The 25,454-nt window shown below is 52.0% G+C and overlaps 5 protein-coding genes across 10 annotated transcripts in view; 3 read left to right on the plus strand and 2 right to left on the minus strand.

Annotated features, from left to right (window-relative positions):
• Nucleotides 1-384, plus strand: part of LOC103273340 — a 1,073-nt gene extending 689 nt beyond the window's left edge. For all 4 annotated transcript variants that reach the window (XM_021718630.1, XM_021718634.1, XM_021718637.1 and 1 more), the window contains exons 3-4: nt 31-90; nt 214-384. In XM_021718630.1, the coding sequence (XP_021574305.1) occupies nt 31-90; nt 214-373 (220 nt within the window). In that variant the 3' untranslated portion in view covers nt 374-384. The remainder of the gene's footprint in view (nt 1-30; nt 91-213) is intronic.
• Nucleotides 385-2,950: 2,566 nt separating this feature from the next.
• On the plus strand, nt 2,951-3,963 carry CCL27 (C-C motif chemokine ligand 27). Its single transcript, XM_008070793.2, has 3 exons — nt 2,951-3,311; nt 3,458-3,590; nt 3,780-3,963. Exons 1-3 carry the CDS (start codon nt 3,224-3,226, stop codon nt 3,934-3,936), a joined length of 378 nt encoding a protein of 125 aa, XP_008068984.1. The 5' UTR covers nt 2,951-3,223; the 3' UTR covers nt 3,937-3,963.
• Nucleotide 3,964: 1 nt separating this feature from the next.
• Nucleotides 3,965-13,732, minus strand: IL11RA (interleukin 11 receptor subunit alpha). 3 transcript variants are annotated; one of them, XR_002482673.1, is made up of 14 exons: nt 11,895-12,372; nt 10,628-10,727; nt 10,126-10,186; nt 8,700-8,869; nt 8,460-8,574; nt 8,274-8,306; nt 8,012-8,178; nt 6,905-7,068; nt 5,983-6,124; nt 5,505-5,624; nt 5,294-5,390; nt 4,966-5,048; nt 4,338-4,484; nt 3,965-4,254 (listed from the first exon to the last, which is right to left on the minus strand). XR_002482673.1 is itself a non-coding variant. In XM_021718682.1 (13 exons), the coding sequence occupies exons 2-13, from the start codon at nt 10,725-10,727 to the stop codon at nt 4,444-4,446; spliced, it is 1,293 nt and encodes a 430-aa protein (XP_021574357.1). In that variant the 5' UTR covers nt 13,691-13,732; the 3' UTR covers nt 3,965-4,443. The 3 variants fall into 3 exon arrangements, 2 of the variants coding, with proteins under 2 accessions (XP_021574357.1, XP_008068974.1); XM_021718682.1 differs by lacking the exon at nt 11,895-12,372 and adding an exon at nt 13,691-13,732 and having other exon boundaries at nt 3,965-4,484; XM_008070783.2 differs by having other exon boundaries at nt 3,965-4,484.
• A 1,546-nt stretch (nt 13,733-15,278) lies between these two features.
• GALT (galactose-1-phosphate uridylyltransferase) lies at nt 15,279-18,589 on the minus strand. Its single transcript, XM_008070803.2, has 11 exons — nt 18,497-18,589; nt 18,040-18,209; nt 17,751-17,826; nt 17,616-17,664; nt 17,362-17,491; nt 17,152-17,208; nt 16,872-16,994; nt 16,469-16,601; nt 16,284-16,367; nt 15,833-15,987; nt 15,279-15,603 (listed from the first exon to the last, which is right to left on the minus strand). Exons 1-11 carry the CDS (start codon nt 18,567-18,569, stop codon nt 15,523-15,525), a joined length of 1,131 nt encoding a protein of 376 aa, XP_008068994.1. The 5' UTR covers nt 18,570-18,589; the 3' UTR covers nt 15,279-15,522.
• Nucleotides 18,590-18,651: 62 nt separating this feature from the next.
• SIGMAR1 (sigma non-opioid intracellular receptor 1) overlaps nt 18,652-25,454 on the plus strand; it is a 10,494-nt gene continuing 3,691 nt past the window's right edge. Inside the window, exon 1 of the mRNA XM_008070985.2 lies at nt 18,652-18,745. Coding sequence (XP_008069176.2) covers nt 18,652-18,745 — 94 coding nt within the window. The remainder of the gene's footprint in view (nt 18,746-25,454) is intronic.

The following is a 25,454-nucleotide window of genomic DNA, read 5'->3' on the forward strand; positions in this document are numbered from 1 at the left end:
GCCCGGCCCGGCTTGGCCTTCTCTCTGCAGGATCTACTGGGGCTGTTTCTACTTTTTCCCCTGGCTGCGAATGTGGCGGAGGGAGCGGAGGTGAGGGGGCTGCGATACCGCGGACCGGCCCCGGGCATGGACGAGGCTCAGTCTCTGAGGACCGATCGGGGGGAATTCGGTAGCTCCCGCCCCACCTCATGCCAGTGTCGGGTCGCCCCACAGCTCAGCGCACCCGGGGGAGCAGAAGCTGGAGCCTCTGCGGGGCCTGATGAGCTGTCTGTCGAGCGGCCTGGGCCCTGCTCCCCAGCGCTCCGGTCGTGCGAGCCTCCCCCGCCGCACTCCCTCCGCCGCTGCCCATCCAGCCGGTGCATTAAAGATTTAAATCGAAGCTCACCGAAGTGACCTCCTGACTCTGACGCCGCTGCCGCCTTCCGGGCTGAGAGTCCCTCTCCAAACCAGCTGTTTCCTTACTGATAGGGCCTCCCTCCCTCGTTGTTTTTATTCCTAAGAGTTCCTCAGCAGTGTCAGCCCTCCTGTTACTATCAGTGACTGACTCTCCGCTGCCCTGCTCCTCCCCCTCCCCCCCAAAACACCCATATATTGAGAGAGCTAAATAATTTTGGCCTGGTCTTCCTCTCAGCCTTATCCCCATATTGATGGTGTTCCCACAGTTCCAGCTCGGTTACTACCTTCCTCCAGCCAGGACTTTGCCATGCGTCTGAAGAATCTTCTCTGGGAATGTATCTAAAACATTTAAGTAGGAGGTGTAGGATGTAGGCTGTGAGAGGGGAGGAAGATTCCTAGAAGCTGCCTGCCACAGGGGAGTGACTCAGGTTAGGGACCTTTCCTACGGTTAACTTCTGGCTCCTCCAGTCTGATCCCAAGCTTAGAGATCCTCAATCAGTCTACATAGCAGTTCTTGCTACCTCCTTTGGAGAGTCCGAGGGCCACTGCTTCCTGCCGCCCACTTCTGTCTTGTCACCCAATCAGCCTGGGACCCACTAACTCCTGAAGTGGTGAGAGTCAGGGACTACCAAGTGGGCCTCATTACTGTCAGTGACTGACTCCGTTAGGGATTGGCCTCAGTTCTGGCTGGGACCAAAGCAGGCTTTCGGCTTACAGTTGCTCCTGCCACAGCAGATTGTGGCTGGGAATAAAACTTGGCTGTATCTTTGGAGAAGCCAAAGGGAAGAGGTGAGTGCACACCTGGAAGGATTCATTTCTTAGTTTCCAAAGGCATCTGGACTGACAAGTCCAGGAAATACCACAAAATGTGTGGCAGGCAGCCAGCAGATAGAGAAGGTCTGTGACAAGACCATGGAACCTGGGGGATTTCCTTGGAACTTCTCAGTGGCTACACCCAAGTTCTGGGGCACAGGTCCAGACTGGGGAGTGGGAGAGGAAACCTAAGACCTCTGGCACCAAACATTCAAGATTGAGTGTCTTCTGGGCTATGGTTATCTTCATGAAAGCACTCAAGCTCTTGAGCCATTTACTCACAATATCTACATCAAAGACCCCTTCATCTCTCTCTAGGATTTCTGGGGTTAAAAAAAAAAGTGTCCTTCAGTTGTGGAGTGTCCTGTCCAGCCTCGAGGCTTCACTTTACCAAGATGCTGTCAGAAGACCTGAAGATCTTGGAGACAAACTCCAGGGAGGGGTGGCCAAGCCTTAGACAGGACAGAAGGGAGGAGAGGCCCAAATTTTCAGCCTGAAAGGAGACTAGTCCCTACTCTGGAAGTTGAAGTCCCTCCTGATTGTTGTAGCAGCCTGCAACAGAAGGGACTGCCTAGAGAAGGTGTGAGTCCTATCCCAAGAGAAAGCCTGCCACAGGAAGGCTGACTGACCCCAGAGCAGAAGACTAGAGGGTGCCCCTGAAACAACCAGATAGGGGCTGATTTATTGAGTTATGACTCGGTTTATGTTTCAAATACAGAGCAGGACATGAAGATTGAAATTCCTAGACTAGGAGTGGGAAATTCTTCAAGGAGCCAGAGGCACTAAACCCAGCAGCATGCCCCCAGCCCTCCCCTACCCTAGGCAGTTTCCAGCTTCCTAGAAAGGACTGGATGAAGAAGGGTAGGAGTTTTGTGTTGGTGGCAGGTGGGGCAAAAGGGAGTGAGGTCTGGGTATGCGGTTAGGAAAGAAGGATAGGACAGAGATGGAAGGCTGGGGCTGTAGCTGGAGGATAGGATACAGCGGATACAGGGATATTACTGAAAACCTAGGTGGGGAGGGGGAATGTTCCTCCAGGCCCACAGTGGTAAGAGGCTAGAATCTGAGTAGAATGATGGAGTCTGAGTAGAACGAGAAGTAATTGAGCTCCTGAGTTTGATGTCTCCAATGAGTCAGGGACTGAATCTGGAGATCCTAGGTCCCTGCTGGCAAGAGGTTTGCATTGTTGGAAAAGGACTTGGCAAAAAAACAGAGAAGGTTTCTTGAGCCTTTCACATGTTGACAATAGCAACCCAGAGCACCAAAGAGCTTTTATCTTCCCCCTTCATCTTCCCTCCCTATCTCACCTTCCTGGGGAAAGCTGCCCCACCTCAGCAGCTCCAAGGCAACCTCAATTCTATCAAAAAAGGTCTCCCAGCTTTTCTGAATGTGACTGGCCTTTGCCAAGACCCCACCACCCCCAGAGCAGCCTGCTTTATGGACGATTCCTATCAGTTTCTTCTGATAAGACAGGCAGGCCAGGGCAGGAAGTGGGAAGGGGAAGATGAAGGCAAGTCGATGCTGGCCTGGCCTCTGCTCCATCCCCACCCACAACTCCCCCATCAGAATCCGTATGTGCTAGCATGACTTGGAGTGTGACTGGATGACTGTGAAAACACAACTGGGTAGGAGTGGGACTTCAAATATAACCAAGGATGTATGATTTTGTCTGTAGTTGTCTGAGCATGGATACGACTTGTTGAGGTTGATGGAGTGATCAAGGTGTGAGTGTGTATGTCTATCATTGGATGCCACCATGGATCCTCGACTGCTGTTAGTCAGTGTTCCATTGGTCCCTGCATCATGCACTAACTCTTTCCCTAGTTTCTCTGCCCAGACCTTAGAAACCCAGGGAAATAACAGTCCTGGAAGAGAAAGGGGTCTGTGGAAACAGACCAAGAATTAGAGCCCAGGAGTGTAACAAGATAAGCAACACATCTCCACCTGCCTCTGACTCACCTGGTGCCCCAGGTAAAAGTCACCCAGATAAAAGGTAGGGAGGAGGAGAGAGAAGGAAATGCCCAGGCTGAGCAGCATGAAGGGGCCGTCAACCACCTGCAGCCTCCTGGTGCTAGTGTTGCTCCTGAGCCCAGACCCTGGAGCAGGTGAGTAATTGTGGGCATAGAACACTGGGGGTCGGGGTGAGTGGGATAAAGGGGAAGAGAGCAGGAAGTTCAACTAAACTGCAGCTGTCTGATAGAGGGGTTCTTGGTCAGGATCCCCCTAAACATATGGCTTCACTGTCCCCTAGCACTGCTATTACCACCCAGCACTACCTGCTGTACTCAGCTCTACCAAAAGCCACTCACCAACAAGCTGCTGAGGAAGGTCATCCGGGTGGAACTGCAGGAGGCCAATGGGGACTGTTACCTCCAGGCTTTCGTGTGAGCTCTGATCCCATCCCTGACTCCTGACTCTGACCTCAGTCCCAACCTCTGATGCTGATCCCAACCTTAGCCCCAACTGCTAATTCTGATACTGACTCAAATTTTCATCTTGTCCCTGCCCCTAACCCCTGGACCCTAACCTCTTGCCCAAGCTATGGTCATAGCTTTGGACCTTTCCCTTCCCAGGCTTCACCTGGCCAAACGCAGTGTCTGCATTCACCCCCAGAACCGCAGCCTGGCTCGGTGGTTTGAGCACCAAGGGAGAAGGCTCCAGGGGACTCTGCCCAACCTGAATTTGGGGCTGCTAGGGAAAATGGACTGGAGCCCCCAACAGCCAAAATAATAAAGCAGCATGGATAATAGTCTCTGAGTGTGGCCACCAAGAACTTCCTCATTCTCTTTATTCACACCTTCACGACCCCTGTGAGGGGCAAAGCCAAGAGCCAAGGACCCACACACTCTCCCCAGGCACCTACGTACATACTCGTATGCAGAGAACACACGTTCCCTGTCTCACATACACATGGTCACACATAGACACAGACATACACACCTACACACATTCCCCAGGCGGAACTCCAGCTCTGGGATGAAATCAGAGGTCCAGTCTCCTTTCAGGCTAGCAAGTTTGGAATGCAGGGTCTTACAAAACAGGATGTGCCTCTTGGGTTCTGCAGCAACAGGCCAAGAACCAGGCCCCAGGAGTGTCACAGGATAAGCAATACACCTCCACCTGCCTCTGACTTCAAACAGAACCTCCAACTGAGACCCCATCCATTGGGATCTACTGTCCTGTCTGGGTTCTATCTGTCCATCCATCCATACAATCGAGACAGAGTTAGAGGTGGAATCAGCTGAAGCCCTCCTGGGTCCTCTGCAGGTTTGAAGCTCCTAGAAGCAGCAGAAAAGACAATAGGACTGGATCTTGGCCCAGACACCCTGAGAATGAGGGAGGTGACCCAGTTCTGAGCCCACTACTCTGAGGATGAATAGATGAGCCCAACTCTGAGGGAGTCCCTTCAACACCCTGAAGATGAGGGAGCAGACCTAACTCAGCCCAGGCACATCAAGATGGGGGGCGGGCAGCACTGATCCAAGACACCCGGGAAAAAGGATATCCCAGCTCTATCACCCTGAAAATGAGGAGGGTAGTCCATCTAGGACCCTCAGTATCCTGAGAGGGGAGAGACCCATTTCTGAGCCCAGGGATTCAAGAATGAAAGGCCCAGCCTCAGCCTAAACATCATAAGAATAAGGAAACCCAACTCATTCCCAACACCCTTACAAGACTAGGGCAATTGCTTCCTAATCAGATACTCTCAAAATGGGGACACATCTCTCTGAGTCCAAACCTCCTGGAGGTCCTACTCACCTGAGCGCTTGTCCACTGGAATCATTGGGGCCAAGAACCCAGGCTTTTGGGATCCATCCTTCCCACCCCGTCTCAGCCTCAGCCTGGGGCATAAAAAGGCAGCTGTCTCCCAGATAGTGTGGGGCATCTTGGTCTCCTCCAAAAGGGTTTATTAGTAAAGGTTTAGGGGAGGAATCAGAATCACAAAGTGAGGTATGAGGGATGGAGGTATGATTCCAGAATCAGAAAGATTCAGTGGGAAGTCATGACAGGCGGGGATGAATGTGGTCTATGGGCATCAGAGCATCTGTGGGGATTAGAGACTGAGGGACCAATGACAGTCACTTACCAGAGCCCCAGTGCCAGGGCTCCCACTGCCAGTCCCAGGAAAGAAAGGATTCCCAAAGATGCCAGCACGGCCACCTGCTCCAGAGGGTCCCTGTGATCTGGCAGGGGTGGGGTCATATGTCATTGTGAAAGCAAACCTGATCAAGCTCGGTACCCCCTTCTTTATGGGGCTTTCTGTCCTCTACAACTGTTGCCCATCCACCCAAGCTCACCAAGTGGCCGTGGGTCTGGCTGGAGAGAGGGCTTTGGAGGAGCAGGACTGTCCACCTGAGGGTCCACCCCTGGCTGCGTGTGTAGCTGGCCCCCAGCTGGTATCTCCTTTGGTAGAGGCCCTAAAGGAAGGTAAGACCTGGTAAGTGTCCATGCACAGTGGGGATGGGAGCCAGGTCCTGTGGGCAGAGCCAAGGCCTGGGTAGGAAGTAAAGATACCTAGGAGAAGCCTAGAAGGACATAGCCAGCTCCAGGGGATGTAGTTTATAGAAGTGAAGACTGATAACTGCAGAGGTAGAGGCTGAGGGGCATGACTTTAGCTAGGGCAGGGCTGTCGGCAACCGAAGCTGAAGCCTGGGCCAGCAGTTGCAGTGTCTGTGTGAGTGGGGCACATGCCACAGGCTGCCTTTTACAAACTGGTCCAGCTGATAGGTGCTTTGAGGTGGGGCCTCTGCTCTTTTCTCTGGCTTTGTCTCTCACCAGTGCTTGGAGTTCCCCAGGCCTCTGGGCTCCAGGCGCTCCAGGTGCCAGCATCTAGAAAGTCCCGAGCACTGACCCGGACAGCGTGGGGCAGCCCAGCCACAGCGTCTGTGATCACCTCCTCCAATCCAGCTGGCTCCACCTGGAGGTGAAGATGGTACACATTATCCAGGTTGTACTCACAGAGCCTGTCCAGCCTCAGTCTACAAAGGACCCCTTCCTCCCAGTCCCATCTCTGTCAGCCTAGTGGAGCCGTCTAGGTCTCACATTGGGTGTCTGGGTTGGGTCTACACCTAGTGTTCGGAAGACAGTAGTGTGTGATTACTTGGAGTAGCTGTGGTATCAGGCTGCTTGAGTTCACATTTTTGCTAAACCATATACTGAGTAACCTTCAGGCCTCTCTATGCCTCAGTTTCTTCATTTGTAAAATGAGGTTGAATATACCTAAATGAGATAATGTATGTAAATGATGTAGCACAATTGCCAGCAGGCAGATAGGACTAAATAAATACTGATTATTATCTGATGCTGCCACTCCCCAGACCTGATGCCAACCAATCTTCAACATCTCCAGAGGTGGGAATTCCCTACTATCCTCAGGGAGGTATGAGTGTTTATATGAGGATGTGCCTCTGGGTGAAAGGCCCACCTTTTCCTAGAAAAGTTATTTTTGAAAAGCCACTGCTGTCATTCCACAGATGGGCTTACATCATGGTCACAGTCACACAGGGCAGAGGCTCTATCAGTCACCACTGCAACTCCAGCACCCAGCACAAAGCCTGACCCAAGGGGAACACTCTGTAGGGAGAGGTGTTGGGTCTTTGGTGACCTGCCAGTGTCAGGAAACTATGCAGAACACCCACGATCATGAAACCAGAGACAGGACCCATAGCCCCAGGTCTGGACACACTTCAGGCCTCACCATGGACCAGGCTGGATGCTGTGATGGACGATACTGCAACCGGAACTTGAGCAGGAAATGGGGCTGCTGGGGCCAGGAGGCAGGGTATGTCCAGCTGGCACGCAGGCGTCGTGGGTAACCTGGTACCGACTCCACCCGCAGCCCCTGGGGTGGATCAGGGCGCACTGAGGGCAGTGAGCACAAAGTCAGGGTAGGCAACAGGTACCCATCCCTTTTCCATCATTCCCCAAGGTATGTGTTTAAAGGTGCCTTAAGCCAGGCTCGGTGGCTCAGCCTGTAATCCTGCGCCTTGGGAGGCTGAGGTGAGTGGATTGCCTGAGCCCATGGGTTCGAGACCCGCCTGGGCAACTTGGTGAGACCGCATCTCTACAAGAAATCAAAAAACTAGCCGGGCATGGTAGCGTGTGCCTGTAGTTCCAGCTACTTGGAAGGTTGAGGCAGAAGGATCGCCGGAGTCCAGCAGGTGGAGGTTGCAGTGGCCGGGAGCGGCCACTGCACTCCAGTCTGGGCGACAGAGTGAGACTCCGACGCAAAAAAAAAAGTGCCTTAGCCAGGTGCTCCTAAGAAGGGCAGGGAAATCTTAAGTTTGATCATCCATTAGGCTCAGAACCTGTCTGTCATCTTTATTATAAAATGAGCTGAAATCTGGGAGTGGGCTTTTGAAATGTTTGAGTGAAAAAAAAAAAGAATGATTATTGTTTTCATCCAAAGAAGATGAATCAGCCCAAATTCCAGCTAGAGTTTTCTAGTACACTGATCCCACACATAGATCAAGAGGAAGGAGGGGACAGTAAGGGCTTCCCTTAGGCAGAGAGGACATGAGATATGGCTGCCTTTAGTACAGCGTCTAGAAGCTGGGAGTCAGCTCTGAAGCTGGACAGCCAGGAAGGACTTGTGGGTAGTGGCAGCGACTCCTAAAGTGTGTGCTAGGTAACTATGCCTCCTGGGCTCTGATCCCTTTGCCTTAGTCTCCACAGGGCTATCTGTGTATGAAATGGAGTCTGTGTTGAGAGGGAGCTATTTGGGAGTTCTGGGGCTGGAGGGGTCTGAGTCCCTTTGGGGTCTCTGTGGTGGAGATCTCAAGGAGGTCTAGGGGAGGATACTCACAGATGTTCTGCAAGCTCACATCCAGCAGGCGTGTGCTGGCACCCAGTGGGTTCACCTCAGTCACATTAATCCGGTACTGACTCCAGAACTCTGCCCCATGGACCACACAGCGGGCAGCCCCTAGGGGGTCCTGTGGGCATGGCCAGGGCCCTGTAGACGGACTTCTCCTAGAAGGTTGGATGTGGTCTTGGGCTTTGGAAATGCCGATTCTGGGAACCAGCTGGAGCCCCCCCCCCACTCCAGACTTTCCTTCACGTCCTACCTCTGGCCATCAGCTCCTGGTACCGTCTTCTTTCTGGTGGAGAGAGGGCCATCTGAAGTCAGGAAAGAAAAGAGGGGCCTCTGCCCTCTCTGAGGCTTTCCTCAGAAACTTCCTCCCTGCCTCCCATACCCACATTGTGCCAGCACACCCAGATGTGTAGGCATACACACCCGATGATGCACACACCTGTAGGAGGTGAGGTAGCGGGTGGGTAAACCGCTGACCTGACTGGGACTCCAGGTGCAGGAGAAGTTCTCATAGTCAGCTGCTTGGCAGGAGACAACAGGGCGGGCAGGGGGGTCTAGAGGCAGAGGGTACGGATGGAGCCTGAGTAGTCCCCAGGTCCTCCCTATCCCAGAGGGCTTACTCAGGTTCCATATTCCTCAGGAGCCCCAAATCTCACCACTGCCACCCTTCCCAACTCACAGCCCAGCTGCAGGGTCACTGTGCCCCCAAGTGCACCATCCAGGGTCTGGCAGATGTAGGTGCCCTCATCAGTTCTGTCTGCCTGGGCCAAGACCAGTTCATGCCCTAAACCAGAGTTGGGTCTCTGTACCAGCCGTGGCTCCCCGTCTCGAAACCAGGACACCGGGGCCCTGGAGGTAAAATGAGGTGATGATGAACAGAGAGAAGATTTAATGTGTTTATGTCAGATCACGCCACAGCTCTCCATTGGCTTCTAACTACACTTGCAGAAAAACCCAAATTTGCAGCCAAGGAAACACAACAAGACCTCATCTCTACAAAAAATTTTTTTAAATAACCAGGTGTGGTGGTAGTCCCAACTACTCAGGAAGCTGAGGTAGAAGAGTCATGTGAGCCCAGGAAGTTGAGGTTGGGGCAAGCCATGATTGTGCCACTGCACTCCAGCCTGGGCAGAGCGAAAACCCACCTCAAAAACAAAACCAAAAAAACCAAATCTTTTCACTGGCTTACAAAGCACCTTGTGAGTTAGCCTCTGCCTTCCTTTCATTCTTTCAACACCTACCTCTCTCCCATTCACTACATTTGTTTGTACTCCAGTCACACTGTTTTGTTTCTGTTCCTCGGGAATATTGAGCTCATTTCTACCTCAGAGCATCTGTACTAGCTGTTCCCTCTGAGGAATGTCTACACCCTAATCTGTACATGGCTCCTTCCTGACCTTCAGAAATCAGCTTCACTGTACCTTCTCAGAAGGACCTTCCCTGATTATCAATACAAATTATTCAGCCAGGTGTGATGGCTCATGCCTATAATCCCTTAACTTTGGGAGACCGAGGCGGGAAGATTGCTTGAATCCAGGAGTTTAAGACCAGCCTGGGCAACATAGTGAGACCTCATCTCTACAAAAAACAAGTAAGTTAGCAGGCCACGGTGGTATGTGCCTGTAGTCCCAGCTACGTGGGAGGCTGAAGCAGGAGGATCGCTTAAGCCCAGGAATTCAAGGCTGCAGTGAACCACAATCAAGTCACTGTACCTCACCCTGGGCAACAAAGACTCCAACTCAAAAAGAAAAGAAAAAAAATTATCTTCTTCCACATCACTTTCTTTGGCTTATTCTGTCCTGCAGATATTATAACCTGGCAAGATTGCTGTTTGCTTATGTCTGTCTTCCCATTAGGATATATGCTCTGTGAGGGCAGCACTTTGCCTGGCTTGAACACTGCTGCATCCCAGAGCCTAGACTAGACCAGGCACTTAGCAGGTGCTCAATACATCTGGGCTGACTTTTCTGTTGAATAAGGATGGTTAGAGGGTTGGAACAGATAGAATTACCGACAGAGGGGACAGGATGGGAAGGGACAAGAGGACTGGGCAGGGTCAAGAAAGGGTCATGAGTATCAGACCAACAGGTAGGTGGGACACTTACCCAGCAGTTACTCCAGGACAACACAGGATCACGGACCTGCCAGGCTGCCCATACTGGATCCCTGTGGAGGGCACTGCTGAGGTGAGGCTCTTCCTCTAACCCCCCTCCCCACTTTGTGAGAGTGACAGGGTAAGGAGCAGACCGATAAGCCCTAAGTGGGTGGGAGCAGGAGGAGGAAGGGAGTGGGGAAGTGGATGAGGAATGCAGGGCAAGTGAGGAGAGACAGGGCCATAAAGGAAATTATTCAGCTAGGCGTGATGGCTCATGCCTATAATCCCTTAACTTTGGGAGACCGAGGCAGTTTTCAAGCACGGACCCCTCCAGGAGAGCCGATGGATCAGAGCATCATGTTATAATCCAGAGACAGAACTCAAAGGACATGGCAGAGAGAGGGCCCAGGTTGAATGACAGGGGCCAGGGGAGTCGCAAGTTAAGCATGGGAAAGGGCCACCATGAGGGCGACAAGTCAGAGTTGGGAGTCATAGAACAAGGTTCCTCTCACCTGGGGGCCCCCAGGCCTGGGGGCAGGGGGAGGAGGCAGACACCAGGGCTGTAGCTACGGTCACCAGGACCCTGCTCAGCCCTGAGCAGCTGCTGCTCATCTGTGGGGAGAGAGGCAGAGTCAGGGATCCCCCATCGCTGAGATGGGAGGCTAAAGCCTGGCTTCTCCTCTCCAAAACGGAGGCTTCCTAGGAGAAAAAGTGATGCATCAAGTAGGGTAAGGCGATCAGAAATAACTGGGGGAACTGACCTGAGGTTCCCTCTTCCACCATACACCCAGGGCTTCACATGCATGTGTGCAGACACACACACTCACACCCTCACACTCACATGCTCCATCTCAGTCATGGGCTTAGGGCCCAGAACAAAAGCCGGAGGCAACAGACTGTGCCAGCAACTCCCCCACCCCCACCGCCCTTGGCGCCCCCCCTGGCACCAAGTACCAGCACCGGCTTAGCACTCCCATTAACCCCTCCAGGCCAGCTGTTGGGAATTCTGGTGTCCATCTCCACCGGGTCCAGGACTAATCATCACCTCTGCTTAACCTGGGTCAGACCTTATCCTCCTGGAAGAAGGCTGTCATCATGGGTCTGAACCCACGCTGTACTCCCACCGCGAGCCCTAGCCCTGCCCTGCCTCTCGCCTGGCTCTGGCTCCTTGCTCTGGCTCCTTGGGCCACTCAGCCTGGCCTGGCTCTGAAATCTTGTTGGTCTCGAGTCTGTGAGGCTGGATGGGGCTAGGGTGCGGGCTGGGGCTGCGGAGTTAAGCGGATCCAGATGCCCTGGCTGCTGCCAGAGGCTGGGGGCGGGCGAGCAGCCAGCAGATGGAGATGGAGACAGGGTGGCGGGGGGGGAGGGGAGTCTGAGAGGAGCAGGGGCCTGACATGGGGGCCACAGCACAGAGAGATTCTCAGAGATCAGGATTGGGAGGCAATGGAGACTCAATGAGGGGAAGGCTGGGTTGGAGGCAGCAAGAACTCAAAAAGTCCAAGAAGGACCTAACAGTGCATCTCTACAGGCTGGTGGGAGATGATAGGAGAGAGGGATTCTGGATTGAGGGGGAGCAGGAGGAGGAAGGGAGTGGGGACATGGATGCGGAATGAAGGGCAAGTGAGGAGAGACAGGGCCTGTAGAGGAAGGGCACGGACCCCTCCAAGGTAGAAGAAATAGAACAGAGCACGGGCCTCCACATGTCTGTGTGTCTGCCTGTGTCTAGTTGGCTCACCCTTGGCCCCCCAGCCATATTTACCCTGCTTAGCCCCACCCTACCTCGTTGATCCCAGTGGCTGAGTGTCCATGGCCTCCAGGACTTCCTCCCACCAGCTACAGCACTCGGCTACTGCTCCACTCAGTTCTGGGACCCCAGAGCCATCCCCTCCTTCCCCTTTCCTGCCCCGCCCCCTCTGAGCCCCAGAGCTCAGCCGCCCCTAGTCAGGCCCCCTCCCCCCTTCTCCCTCCTCCCTCCTGTCCTCCCACCCAAGGCTCTGGGAAGGGAAGAGGCCTCCCCCAAGTCTGGAAGGGAAGCCACAGACGCAGCCGGGGCCAGCAAGAGGGAGAGGAGGGTTGCTAATGCTTATGTCCCTGTCAGTGAGAGATTGCCTATGTTCTCACACAGCCAAATACAGCCTCATACACACGTGGACTCACTAGGCACAGTTAACAAAAGGACACCCCCTTGAACACACGTGGACAAAATCAAATGAAAAATCTCACTCCCCGCTTTTTTCACTTCTCAGCAAATGTTTCCTTAGGGCACAGCTGGCTGTGCTTGAGGGGAAGGGAGGCCCCAGGCTGGGGGATGTAAGGAGTCCAGTTCTCCTCCTCTGAAAGTTCCAGCCATTTCTCACCTCCCCCTTTACTCTTTGGGCCCCAGCACCAGGAAATGCCTTTGGTCCCCTGGTGCCAGATACACAAGACCCACATTTACCCTCAGACTCACACTCTCAGATACAGTCACTCAGTCACACCGATACAGTCAGACATTCTCACTCAGAATCAGACACACTGACACATATTCATACACTCATGCAGCCACACAGATACACACACACACACACACACACACACACACACACAGCCCCTGGATGGGGTCACAGCACTCCCTCAAAGCCTCTAAGCAACTCCTCATCATGATGTAAGCCTCCTCTCCCAAGGAGCTCTGCAACAAGAGACCTTATCACTGCGCCAAGGCCCCCAGGTAGCCAAAGAGATAAAGGTAAAAAGGGAGTCAGTCATAGGGGCACAGAGAGACAGAAAGCATAGAGGTAGAACTAGAAAAGCACGTACACAGAGATACCTGGGGAGACAAAATGGAAGAGATACCTAAAGAGACTCAGAGAGAGATGTCTCTAAAGACAGTAAGAGGTAGAGAAAAAGGAATACCGGGAAACTGAGCCAGACAGGGGGACAGAAGATAAGGAGCCGTGGACCCATGGTGGGGACCGTAGAGCAGAGGAAGAAGGAGGGGAGACCACATACGTGTGTTGGGGATGGGTCTGTCTGTGCTGGACATTAAGTAGAAAGGTCAGTACCATCGGCTATTGAAGTGGGTCCCCCAGTATGTAAATACAGCTGTACTCCCACATAAGTCTATGTTAGGACACAGGACACACATAGTCACAAGTCTCACTTTTGCTCTGCCGCCGCTGAAGTCACACATTGACACACACAAACCCAGCCAACCACGCTCACACTGGCAGACAGTCTTAAACCCCACAGAGAACTTCCCAACACATTCCCCGATGTGGTCACAGTCCCCCCCCACACACAAACACACAACCCAATCTCACCAAAAACTGCACTGACAGAGATACACATAATCCCGTATTTGCACCGCCACATGCAAACTCCGCTACCTGCACGCTGACGCACGCAGTTACTTTAGCTGACAGTTGCACCAAGTGACACAGACTCTCACACAGTGACATCGTCACACACGGACACAGCCTCCCAGCCACACACACACACTGACAGTCACTCCGGGCCCTTCAGATCATACACCACCCTGCCCCGCCCACTCCTGGCAAGACTTGGTCGTCTACACCCGCCGCCCCAGCAGGCCTCACCTTCCGCGGCCGCTGCCGCCAGCGCCCTCTGCCCTCGCCCTCTGCCCTGGCCTCTACTCCCTCCCGCCCTGGGCCCCCGCCGTGGGGGCGGCTCCGCCCAGGCGCCAATGGAAGGAGAGGGGTGAAATAGGGGGGCTCCCGGCCCATTGGAGACTCCAACTGCCAATCACCTCCACCCCCACCTCCGCCGGACACTTCCTGTCCCGTCCCAGACTGAAGAGGCTGCCGGGGACGGAGTCTGGAGTAGGATTCCCTGGTGCCCGCCTGAAGACCTGTCCACCTTGGAAGAGCAGGCCTGGAAGCGTTAAGGCCCCTCTCCCTCCGAGCCCGTCCACAAACGAAGCCTCAGGTTCAGGGCTGAGGAACCATTGGGCAGGTGATTGGAGAAACTGAAGGTGCCCCTGACTCCAGATAAGATAAGGAAGGAGGTAGGGCTGCTCAGGGCAGTAGTTCTCAAACTTTGCTGGGTATTGTGGCTTTAAAACTGTAACACCCCACCCCATACCAATTAAATCATAATTTCTGGAGGTTAGAATATTGTTTAAAACTTTCCAGATGATTCCAAAATGCAGCCAAATCAGAAGTGTGGTTGTCTGTGAGGGGTCTTTTTAATGCATGCCTTAAAAAACCAGCCATCACCCAGAGCTCTCCTTCTCTCTGCAGTCACTGGAGGCCCAAGGGAAATGTGTACATACTATGTCTGTCTGATCTTCCAGACCAGGGCAACACTCCCAAGTTCTAGGCACTTCCCCTCCAGGGTCTCAGGAAAGAAAAACCCTGGCCTGGAAGGCAGGCAGCCAAGATTCTCCTGGGCCAGATCCAGTCACTGTCCAGCCTCAATGTGATTTCCCCACCCAGAGAGACTTTGTTCTCTTGGGAAAAGAATGAAGGCAGAAATCATCCTTGCTAGCCCTGTATCACTCTCAAGACCTGCCTTCACCTTAAAATTTGGATGTTATCAGGTGATATCAGGTCTTCTAGGTTGTATGGGCTGTTGTTCCCAAGGTCCAGGATGATTCTGACAATAGTGCCCTCCTTGCAGGCCCTGGAGATTCTAACTCTGGCAGCCCCTTCCCTGCTAGAGCTGTTTTCTGCCCTATGCAATGATTGGAGCACAAGGGCAACAGAAATGTACAAAGCTTGCACATGCTGCACCTGAAAGTCTGGAGAAGCCAAGGACACAAAGCCATGTACATGCTCCCTGCCCACTTCTTCAGCCCCTGTGGGCTGGAGCAGAGCCAAGTTGCAGCCACTCACAAAGCCAGGGTTCTGGCCAGAAGCCCATGGTCTGGCCACTGACCACTGGGACCAGGATCCAGCTCACCCGCTCTCCACCAAACCCTCAGCCCCAGGCTTGGAGCTGATACCCCAGGGGTGGTAGAGAAGGGGGCTCTGGCCTTCCCAAAGCCTCAACCACAGTTAAGAACACAAAATGTTTTAAGAATTTCCTAAACTGGAAATGCCATCATTACACCATGCATAAGGGAATCTACAGGACAGATGTAATACTGAATATTAATTTTGTGCAGAGATTTAGGGTAGAATTTTTGCATTAAGTTTTTGCACAAATGTAGACAAAGAAAAGTTGTGGATGGAGCTATGCCTTTAGTCTTTAACCTCACATCCTTGAAGGCTAGCATTTACACTCCTCTGATGTTAGAATATGTAATTAAATTTTGAGAAGCACAGTTTTATTAATGCTACATCTGCCCAAATCCCAATCCCAGTTCCCTCAGGCAGAAAGATTCAAAGTCCTTTCTGCTTAATTCGGCAAGATTGTTTAAAAAAAAAAAGAAGAGGAATAGGGATTCAAGGTCCTGTGGTCAGCGTGGTCAGGCGACGGCTGCTGTCTCCCTTTCTTTCTGCGCCAGGCGGTAATGAACCTCAGGAAGTGCCCTTAGTTTCTCTGCAGCCTGAAAGAGGGACAGGAAACAATCAGGGAGGATAAAGGTTTCCCAGAATGATGGTATGCAGGAAACCTTGTGGGAGGGCCTGTGGGATTGGGAGATTGGTAATAAGAACTCCAGCCCCTGAGTCCTGAGGAATGCACAGGTTATTATGGGAGTTCTCAGAGTCAGGATTGTTGGGATCTCTTAAGGAAGTGGGAGAGACCTGAGCACCCAGGATGCTCCAAGTGCTGACCTGCTCAGGGGTGAGATCCCTCTGAGCCTGAGCAAGCATTTCATAGCCAACCATGAATTTCCGGACAGTGGCAGAGCGCAGGAGCGGAGGGTAATAATGAGCGTGCAGTTGCCAGTGGTCCCAGTTGGCGCCGGCCTCTGATCCTGTGGGAGCCCCTGACAGGAAAAAGGCAGAGATTCTTGAGCCTAGCCCCTACACTACTAAACCAGGCCAGGTACCTGAAAACTACATCCCCCAGGATCCCTTGCCAGAGAGGGCCCTAGGCATTAGAAAACACACTGGAGACATAGTTTCACCATGTTTGCTGCTCCACCCTCAGTCCCAGCATCCCTGCTCTGGACACCGCCAGGCAAGTATTTCAAGACTTGCTAGGGGTTGTAGTCCACTGGGCTGGGCCCCAGGAATCCGGAAATTGTGTTGGGGCTAGATATAGGTACTTAAAAAGCCTTACCATGCCAGCCCATGGAGTAGGGAAAGGACGTCTCAAATAGGTTGTCATACTTGGTCAAGAGCTTCTTCATGATGGAGGCTAGATCTGGAATCAGAGCCTGACTCTCAGCCTGGGCCCAGATGCTGGCCCTATCAGTTCCACTCCCATCCAGTGCCTATCCCCGGGGTTCTAGTTGAGAGACTCACCGTCACGCTCAGGAGGGGTCAGCTCAGGTAGCCGCCGCACATGTCGACGGGGCAGCAGCAGTGTCTGGTAGGGCCACACTGCCCAGAAGGGGACCAGCACTAACCAGTGCTCACTGGTTAGGACCAGACGTTCCTGGACAGACAGAATGAATATGACGTCATCAAGGAGGGGTCAGCAAACAGGTATGGAAAGCAGAAGAAAAGAGTACACCCATAATCTGATGGATTCCCCCACTACCACCCTAGTCTAAGCCACCATAACCTTTCCTTTAGATTACTGCTAGGGCTTCCTAGCAAGTCTCTCTGCTAGTTTTCCCTCTATCCTTCTCCTTCGCATACCTCTCTCTTTTGGGGTAAGAAAACTAGGGACTCTCTGAAGACACAGGGCTTGGCTCTCTCCCACCTTCCTGAGTAGCTCCTGGCAGCTATACTCCATTAGCAGGGGCTCTCCATGTTGACATTGATAGGCCCTCTGAGATCGCTCCTCACGCTGAACAACATTTGGCAGGAAACTGCTGGCCCATATCTGTCGAGGGGCAAAAGCAGAAAAGAGGAGACAAGTCCTTTACCTCCAAGCCTCCACATCGCTAGCACGTTTCCTTTGTCCCATCCATGAATCCAGTTGCCCTGCTCACAAAACTAGCCAAGACCCAGTCAAGAAACCTAGACCCTGACACCCTTACCTGGCAGTGGGGATGGGGGTTGGAACAGCCCATCATGGCTCCTTTGTTTTCAAAGATCTATCAAACGGGTAGGAAGCTTTATTAGCCAAAAAGACATCAAGTCAACCCTCTCCTGACCACACCCTGAGGAAACAGAAATGATACTACCTAGAACCAAAGCTGTACCACTCCCTCCCTGCCTATCCAGGGGAAGAGGGCGACCCGACAAACCTGTACCCAAGGGTACTGAGCACCCAGCTCCTCTGTGACTGAGGCCCATGCATCGACAACAGCCCGGATCTCGGGGACTGACATGAGTGGCAGTGTCACATCCGACCAGGGGTGGAAGCACATGACCTTACTAGGTGGTGAGGGAGAAGGATGACAGCGGGATAGGGTTCAGCTGTGCCAGGGGTAGGCCCCAACCCCAGCACTCAGTCTTCAACCCCAGGTTGAATGTTGTAAGAGGGGAAATCCATCGTTACCAGACTCCTCGAGCAGCCTCTGCTTGGAAAAGGGGGTGATCACTGGGTCCTGAGATAAAGGAGTATCACTCTCTGCGGAAGTCCCCCAAGAGTTCTAGCCTCCCACCTCCCCAACAACAATTGGAGCCAGGTTACCTGGACTGGGGGCATCAGGCTGCAGAGCTGGGAAGTCATTGTCAAACAGGAAGGTGCCATCGTAGTGGGGATTCACCTACTGACATATTTGGGCTAGAAGCATTCACTGCCCCATACCACCAGTCATCTGATGGGCTTCAAGGGCTGGACAGGCTACAAAGGGGTGGGGAAGGCCCACTGTAGGTGACAGAAACGCTTGGTGGGATATGACCCTGTGGGTGCATGTCAGCTACAAGTGGGAGATGCTTCCCCTGGCCCACCCTGTGGATGCAGGACTCTACAGGCTTACCTCTCCGTTGGCCCGTGTGGCCCCGGGACACAGAGGGTTGAGGGGATCATGGCGGGGCACTGTCTCCAGAAGCTGGGGTTCCACCTGCCCCTGCCAGGGTCGCTTCATGCGATGAGCTGATACCAGCACCCACTCATCCTGCAGCGGGTTGTATCGCACATGCTGGTGGTCTGGAGGTAGAGAGTCAAGATCAGTACGCAAAGCTGTCTCCCCTAGGTCTCACCCACCAGCAGGCCCGAGGTGGGCAGTACTCCCTTGGCCCCGTCCTGCTCAAGAGCTAAAAGGACTGGACTTTCCCAGCGCCAACTGCCCTGCAGTCCCTACACAGGCGTCTCTCTCCGTCTTGCCGGCTGTGCTCGGCACCCGCGTGCAAATCTTCGGGTGGGGGCGAGAATTTCCCAAGGAACAGGAGGGCTCGGCTCCGCGTCCCAGCGAGTCCCGGCCGCCCTGCAATTACCGCTTGCCCGGAAGGTTGCCGCTGTGGTGTCCGCCTGTCGGCGCTGCTCAGGGTCAGTTCCGCCGCGCGACATGAGGCCCCCACGGCGATCGTTTGGAACGTCTGCGGGGCTGCCTCTCACCCTTTAATTGATCCGTCTGTCCCGCCCTGCCTCGATGATTGGCCAACCGCCCGCACGTGACTGCCTGAGTGAGCCGCCGGCCCACTTGGGGGCGGGGATCAGGACCGCTGTGAACTACCGGGACGACTGTGATGATCCATTGCACCCAAGGCTGTAGCCATTACTCTGGAAGAAGCCCCGTGAAAGCTGCTTCCTGTAGAGTCCCTCGGCTCCCGGACGCTTACAGGGCCTCTTTGCTGCACTCAGTCATCCATCTGGTCATTCATTCAGCAAATATTTACTGACCATCTACCCTATGCCTGTGCTCTATGTGGGGCATAGGGATGCCCCCTGTGTGCATCCCGACAAGTCAGGCATGGCCTCTGCCCTCTCTAAGCTTGCATTTTAGGGCGAGGAAGGGTATGACCCTGGATTCACAATCACCTCAGTCACCTGCTCAGTGAGTGACTGTGGCTGTGGTGGAGAGGCAAACTTAGGGGATGGGGTGGTCCTTCAGATGCTACCTGGGGAATGAGTCGTTCACCATAGCTATACCCAACCTCACCAGCAGAAACAGTCTTGGGGGGAAAAGGGTTTAGGTAATTGACCAGGTGTGATGATTCACACCTGTAATCCCAGCACTTTGGGAGGCGAGGTGAGAGAATTGCTTTAGACCAGAAGTTGGAAACCAGTCTAGGAAACAGAGCGACTTCTTCTCTACAAAAAAAAAAAATTTGGCTGCGTGTGGTGGTGCACACCTGTAGTCCCAGCTACTTGGGACGCTGAGGCGGAAGGATTGCCTGAGCCCAGAAGGTTGAGGCTGTGGTTAGCCGTGTTCATGCCACTGCCCTTCACCCTGGGTGACAGAGTGAGACTCGACTCTGTTACTGTTCCTCTCATCTCCAGACCAAAAGTACAAGAAGTGGGAAGGGCAAGAGGGATAAAATAAATCTTAAAATCTGGGGGGAACAAGACTGTCAGCAGCTCCAGCCACCATCTATACACATGCCCCTTCCTTCTCCAAATTTCCATGGATTGAACCAGTTGGCTAACACTGGGATTAAAATTAATTCTTCCCCGGCACTTTATTTATTTATTTATTTGAGTTGGAGTCTCACTCTGTCGCCCAGACTGGAGTGCAGTGGCCACTCCCAGCCACCGCAGTCTTGACCTGCTGGGCTCCGGCGATCCTTCCACCTCAGCCTTCCAAGTAGCTGGAACTACAGGCGTGCGCTACCACGCCCGGCTAATTTTTTGATTTATTGTAGAGATGAGGTCTCACCAAGTTGCCAGGCAGGTCTCGAACCTGCGGGCTCAGGCAATCCACTCACCTCAGCCTCCCAAGGTACGGGATCACAGGCTGAGCCACCAAGCCCGGCCCCCTGGCACTTTTAAAGAGCCATCTAAACCAGTGGTCCCCAACCTTTTTGGCATCAGAGACCGGTTTTGCAGAAGACATTTTTTCCATGGACAGGGGGTAGGGGAGAGTGGGATCATCAGACATTAGATTCTCATAAGGAGCTGCAACCTAGATCCCTCACACACGTAGTTCACAATAGGGTTCCGCTCCTATGAGAATCTAATGCTGCCACTGATCTGAAAGAAAGCGCTGCTCACCTCCTGTTGTGCTGCTTGATTCTTAACAACCCACGGCCTGGAGTTAGGAACCACTGATCTAAACATTGTCTAAACCTCTTCCCCATTTCACAGTGGGGAATAAATACCTCAAGGTCACCAAGAGAATGGATGACCAAACTGAGATTTGAAATTTCCAAAGCTTGTCCCAGTGTTGCGAGATGTCTCTGAGATTCAGTGGAATTGAGGACAGAAACCTAGTGAACTAGGAGCTGGCTGTAGCGGGAAGGTCCCTTCCCCCAAGCCAGGCCAGGCCAAACCAGGTGTTTTGTAGTTGAGCTGCAAAAACTGGGTCATTGGTCATGTACCTGATCTCTGCCCTAGAATCCTCAGACTGGAATCTGAAGAGACCCCTACATAGGGGGCAGGGAGCAGGGGACTGAGAAACAGGGGCTTTACCTGTCCCACTGACCGCTCATGGTACCCAAAGGGGTGAGACAGGGATGGGAGATCAGCTTTTCTACTCTCTCAGCTGTCTTTGCTTGAGTGACTAGATTTGTAAGCAGCTCCATTTTCCCAAGATTACCCGTGCCTCAATGCCACTCTCTAGGTCATACCAACGAACTTCTAAACCCCCTTAGAAGCACCTCTTGGAATATCTCCAAAACTCTCCTCTCTGTGTGTCTCCCCAAAATCACCTTTTAGAGGAAGAGGAGAATGACTGAAATGGGACCTACCCAGCTCTCTCCCTCCAAAATCCTAGAGGTGTGATCTCTGCATTACATCTAGGGAAAGATGGTTATAACCCTTAGTCCCTTACCTGAAGTCACTGAAGACCATGGGACACTCCTTGTTTGTTTGTTTGTTTTTGTTTTTTTGAGTTGGAGTCTCTTTCGTCCAGGCTGGAGTGCAGTGGCATGCTCATGGCCACCACAGCCTCAACCTGCTGGGCTCAGGCAATCCTTCCACCTCAGCCCTCCAAGGAGCCGGAACTACAGGCGCGTGCTACCATGCCCGGCTTATTTTTTGACTTATTGTAGAGATGAGCACCGTGCCAGGCTGACACTCCTTGTTTAAAAATAAAACAGGGCCTGGTGCCATGTGGCTCAGCCTGTAATCCCAGCACTTTGGGAGGCCGAGGCAAGAGGATTGCCTGAGCCTGGAGGATCGAGACCAGCCTGGGCAACATGGCGAGACCTTGTCTCTACAATAAAATGAAAAATTAGCTGGGTGTGGTAGTGCGCACCTGTAGTTCCGGCTACTTGGAAGGCTGAGGCTGGAGGGTCACCTAAGTCCAGCAGGTCGAGGCTACAGTGGCCATGAGCATGCCGCTGCACTCCAGCCTGGGTGACAGAATTAGACTCCAACTCAAAAAAAACAAACAAAACAATGTGAGCTGGAGTTTTCTGACAGAACAGATAGGAATTAGGGACAGACACCAGATTTGAGGGTTACTCTCTGCTGTTAGGGGTCTTTAGTGTATTGTTAACTCAGGAATGCCACAGAAGGCAAAGCCAATGCAAAAACATGTTCCCTCAATCCTGCATTCTCTTCTAGATAATCCATTCTTTATCTTTTCTCTGCCAAGATTCTCAACATAATAGAGACCTCCTGTCTCTACTGTTAGCTGCACGACATATTGTAACACCTCTTTTGCCCTGTATAGATTAGGGTATGTAATCTTAGTTGCAAACAACCTCCAAAGCTCAATAGCTTAGCACCACAGTCAGTTCTGGCGGGGGTAGGGGAGAGCTCTGTTCCATACAGTATTCAGAAACCCAGGTGCCATCCATCTAGTGACTCTGCCATTTCCTAGGGCCTCAGAATACTTCATTAGATGCTCTGTAACTATGGTAATAGATGAGGAGATAAAGAACATGTAAAGAATTTCAAGCCAGGTGTGGTGATGTGACCCTGTAGTCCCAGCTACTCAGGAGGCTGAGGTGAATCACTTGAGTCCAGGAGTTTGAGACCAGCCTGAGCAATATAATGAAAACTTGTCTCAAAAAAAAAAAAAGAAAAAAATTTCAGATATTTTAGGAGCCAAAGCTGGAAATGCTATGCATCATTTCTGCCTCTATTTCATTGGCCAGAATGCAATCACGTAGCCCACAGTAGATTGTGGAATGTAATCTGGCTGCCCAAGAGCAAAAGGAAAAGAATTTGTAAATGTATAACATTGTCTTTGCCATGTGCCCTTACTGAGAAATATAACGACCGCTTCCCATCATTTTATTGAATCTTTCAGTTGTATTTGACTGTGTGAACCCTTCATTCCATCAGAAAGAATTTTTTATCTGGGGAATGCACCCCCCCTTTCATTATCAGGCCCATAGAGGCATTGAAATGTGACAGCACTCACATCTCATTCTTGAAGCCACTTGCAATGTGAGCTCTAGACTGATGATAAGTAACCATAAAACTCCATAAACCATACACCATAACTCATACCATGTAGATCAACAATGTACAGCCAATCACTAACCAATATTATTTTCTTTTCTTTTTTTTTTTTAGTTGGAGTCTCTGTCGTCCAGGCTGGAGTGCAGTGGCGTGCTCACAGTCACCACAACCTCCACCTGCTGGGCTCAGCCAATCCTTCTACCTCAGCCTTCCAAGTAGCTGAAACTACAGTTGCACAACACCACCAGGACAATTTTTTGATTTATAGTAGAGACAAGGTTTCATCAAGTTACCCAGGCTGGTCTTGAACCCCTGGACTCAGGCAATCCTCTCGCGTCAGCGAGAGGATTACAAGTTTGAGCCACGGGTGCCCAGACTACTAACCAATGTTATTTCTGTAAGCCAATGAGAATTTCTGCCAAACAGCTTTGTATCAGCCCACTCCTTTTCCCCTTTTGCCTCTAAAAACTGCTTTTATCAAAGGCTGAACAGAGACCCAAGGCATCTTGGAAGTGTGTCCCAAGCAGCCGTCCTCAACCTCGGCCCAAATAAACCCTCTATATTAACTCTCCCGCAGTTTCTTTCTTTAGTTTGAAAACTCCTATGTGTGAGGCTACTCTCTTCCAGTTCCTTTATGTTTTATTTATAAACATATAACACTCACCATGTGAGACTCTAATTGCTTTATAAATGCGAACTCATTTAAGTTTTGTCACAAAGAAAGTAAGTACGAGGTGGGTACTTTTATTCATTCCATTTTACAGATAAGAAAATCAGCCTGTAATTCCGCGCCTTTGGGAAGCTGAGGTGAGTGGATTGCCTGAGCCCGCGGGTTCGAGACCCGCCTGGGCAGCAAGACCTCATCTCTACAATAAATCAAAAAATCAGCCGGGCGTGGTAGCGCATGCCTGTAATTCTGGCTTCGCGGAAGGCTGAGGCGGAAGGATCGCCGGAGCCCAGCAGGTCAAGGCTGCGGTGGCCGGGAGCGGCCACTGCACTCCAGTCTGGGCGACAGAGTGAGACTCCAACTCAAAAAAAAAAAAAAGAAAGAAAACGGAGTCACAGAGACTTTAAGTAACTTGCCCAAGATCACACAAGTGGTAGCAGAAGCCAGGCTTTGAACCCAAGCAGTGTGGCTCCAGAGTTTATTTATTTCTTTTTATTTTTCACAGCTTGGAATTTATTTCAAATGGCATATTTTGGGTCATCATATAAAGTATGAAAAAAAACAACTAAAGAACACAGTTCTGTTAAAGTGGAAAAAAAATTAGACAAGTTTTAGATTGATTGATGATCATTTTCAAAAAGGAAACACACCATTAAGTACATAATTTAAGTGTCAGAAACTTCAAGTCAAATTTCAGCACAATTTATTTCAAAAGCAAAATTCAAATTCATTCACTGTGGTAAACTGCATTGCATAAAACATTGTTGAAATAAATATGTCAAGCCAGGCTTGGTGGCTCAGCCTATAATCCTGCGCCTTTGGGAGGCTGAGGTGAGTGGATTGCTTGAGCCCGCGGGTTCGAGACCCGCCTGAGCAGGCGAGACCTCATCTCTACAATAAATTTTAAAAATCAGCCGGGCATGGTAGTGCGCGCCTGTAATTCCGGCTACTCGGAAGGTTGAGGCGGAAGGATCGCCGGAGCCCAGCAGGCGAGGCAGCGGTGGCCAGGACCGGCCAGTGCACTCAAGCCTGGGCGACAGAATGAGACTCCAACTCAAAAAAAAAAAAAGAAATGTCATTGGAACTACATTATATATTTTTATTGTATATATATTAGGTACACAGTTAAAAAGGAATACAAAGCCTACTCTCTAGAACATTAGACAATATATAGAACAAAGATATATTTCTTAACCCCTGCATCATGCTGCCTCTTGTGCTCCTCTTCCTTTTTGGTCTCTTCCTCTGCCTATTCCTTAGCTGTTGGCTTTCTCCAGCACTCTGTCCTTAGCTTTATCTTATTCTAAGTCTCTTTAGATTTTAATGACCACCTTTTCTGTAGATTTCCCAGTGAGATCTCTAAGCTGGAGTGGGACCATGCTTCCATTGGTCCTAGCTATATCCCTAATGGTCACCACAGAACTGTCACATGCAAGTGCCAACAAAATATCTGTTGCACGAATGAATGACAACTCCTAGCCCTCTATTTCCAATGGGATCTAAGCTTCAGACCCGGACAGTCCACTACCATTAGACATGAACAAGGAGGAAGGGAAAAGAGGACAGGATGGAAGGAAGAGTATTCCAGGAAGAAGAGATCAAGCCCTGCTAACACAAATTTCAGAGTTCTTAAGCTCGTTTCTTTTTCCATCTCCACTGACACAGACCTGCACTCTTACCTGGACCATAGCCATTATCTCCTGACTCTCATCTTGCTCCCCTCCACTGGGTAGCCCTGTGGCAAAATCTAATCCCATCCCTCCCCTGCTGTCATAACCCTCCGCTGGTTTACAAGCCCTTCCTCTAACAGTTTGTGCTGCAAAACAAAGGATGGATTGCAGGCCCCAGAAGACCCCATGCTGTCTCTCTCCTGGGGCCTCTGCTCTTGGAGCCAGTCCCTGGGGCCGGAAAGCCCTTCTCGTCGCTCTTAAAGACAAGGCTCAGGCGTCGCCGCCTCCGGAGAAAGCCTCCCCTCACTCTCCCACGTTGACCCGCCTCCTCTCTGCTCCGCGCTGGCGAAGGCGGGTCTTAATCCCGAGTCCCTGGAGGCTCTACTTCCGGCCTCGCCTGCTCCACCAGTCAGTGACCGCAGGCGGGCCAGCCCACTCTGGGTCTCACTGTCACCCACCCCGACGCCCACGCGGAGTGGCGCCAGGACAGACCCGGCCTGAAGACCCTACCGGAGGCGGCTGCGAGGCTGGACCGCGCCCCTC

The sequence above is a fragment of the Carlito syrichta genome, unplaced genomic scaffold, assembly GCF_000164805.1.
Source record: "Carlito syrichta isolate Samal-C Ts95f unplaced genomic scaffold, Tarsius_syrichta-2.0.1 Scaffold112228, whole genome shotgun sequence".
NCBI classification, from domain to species: domain Eukaryota; kingdom Metazoa; phylum Chordata; class Mammalia; order Primates; family Tarsiidae; genus Carlito; species Carlito syrichta.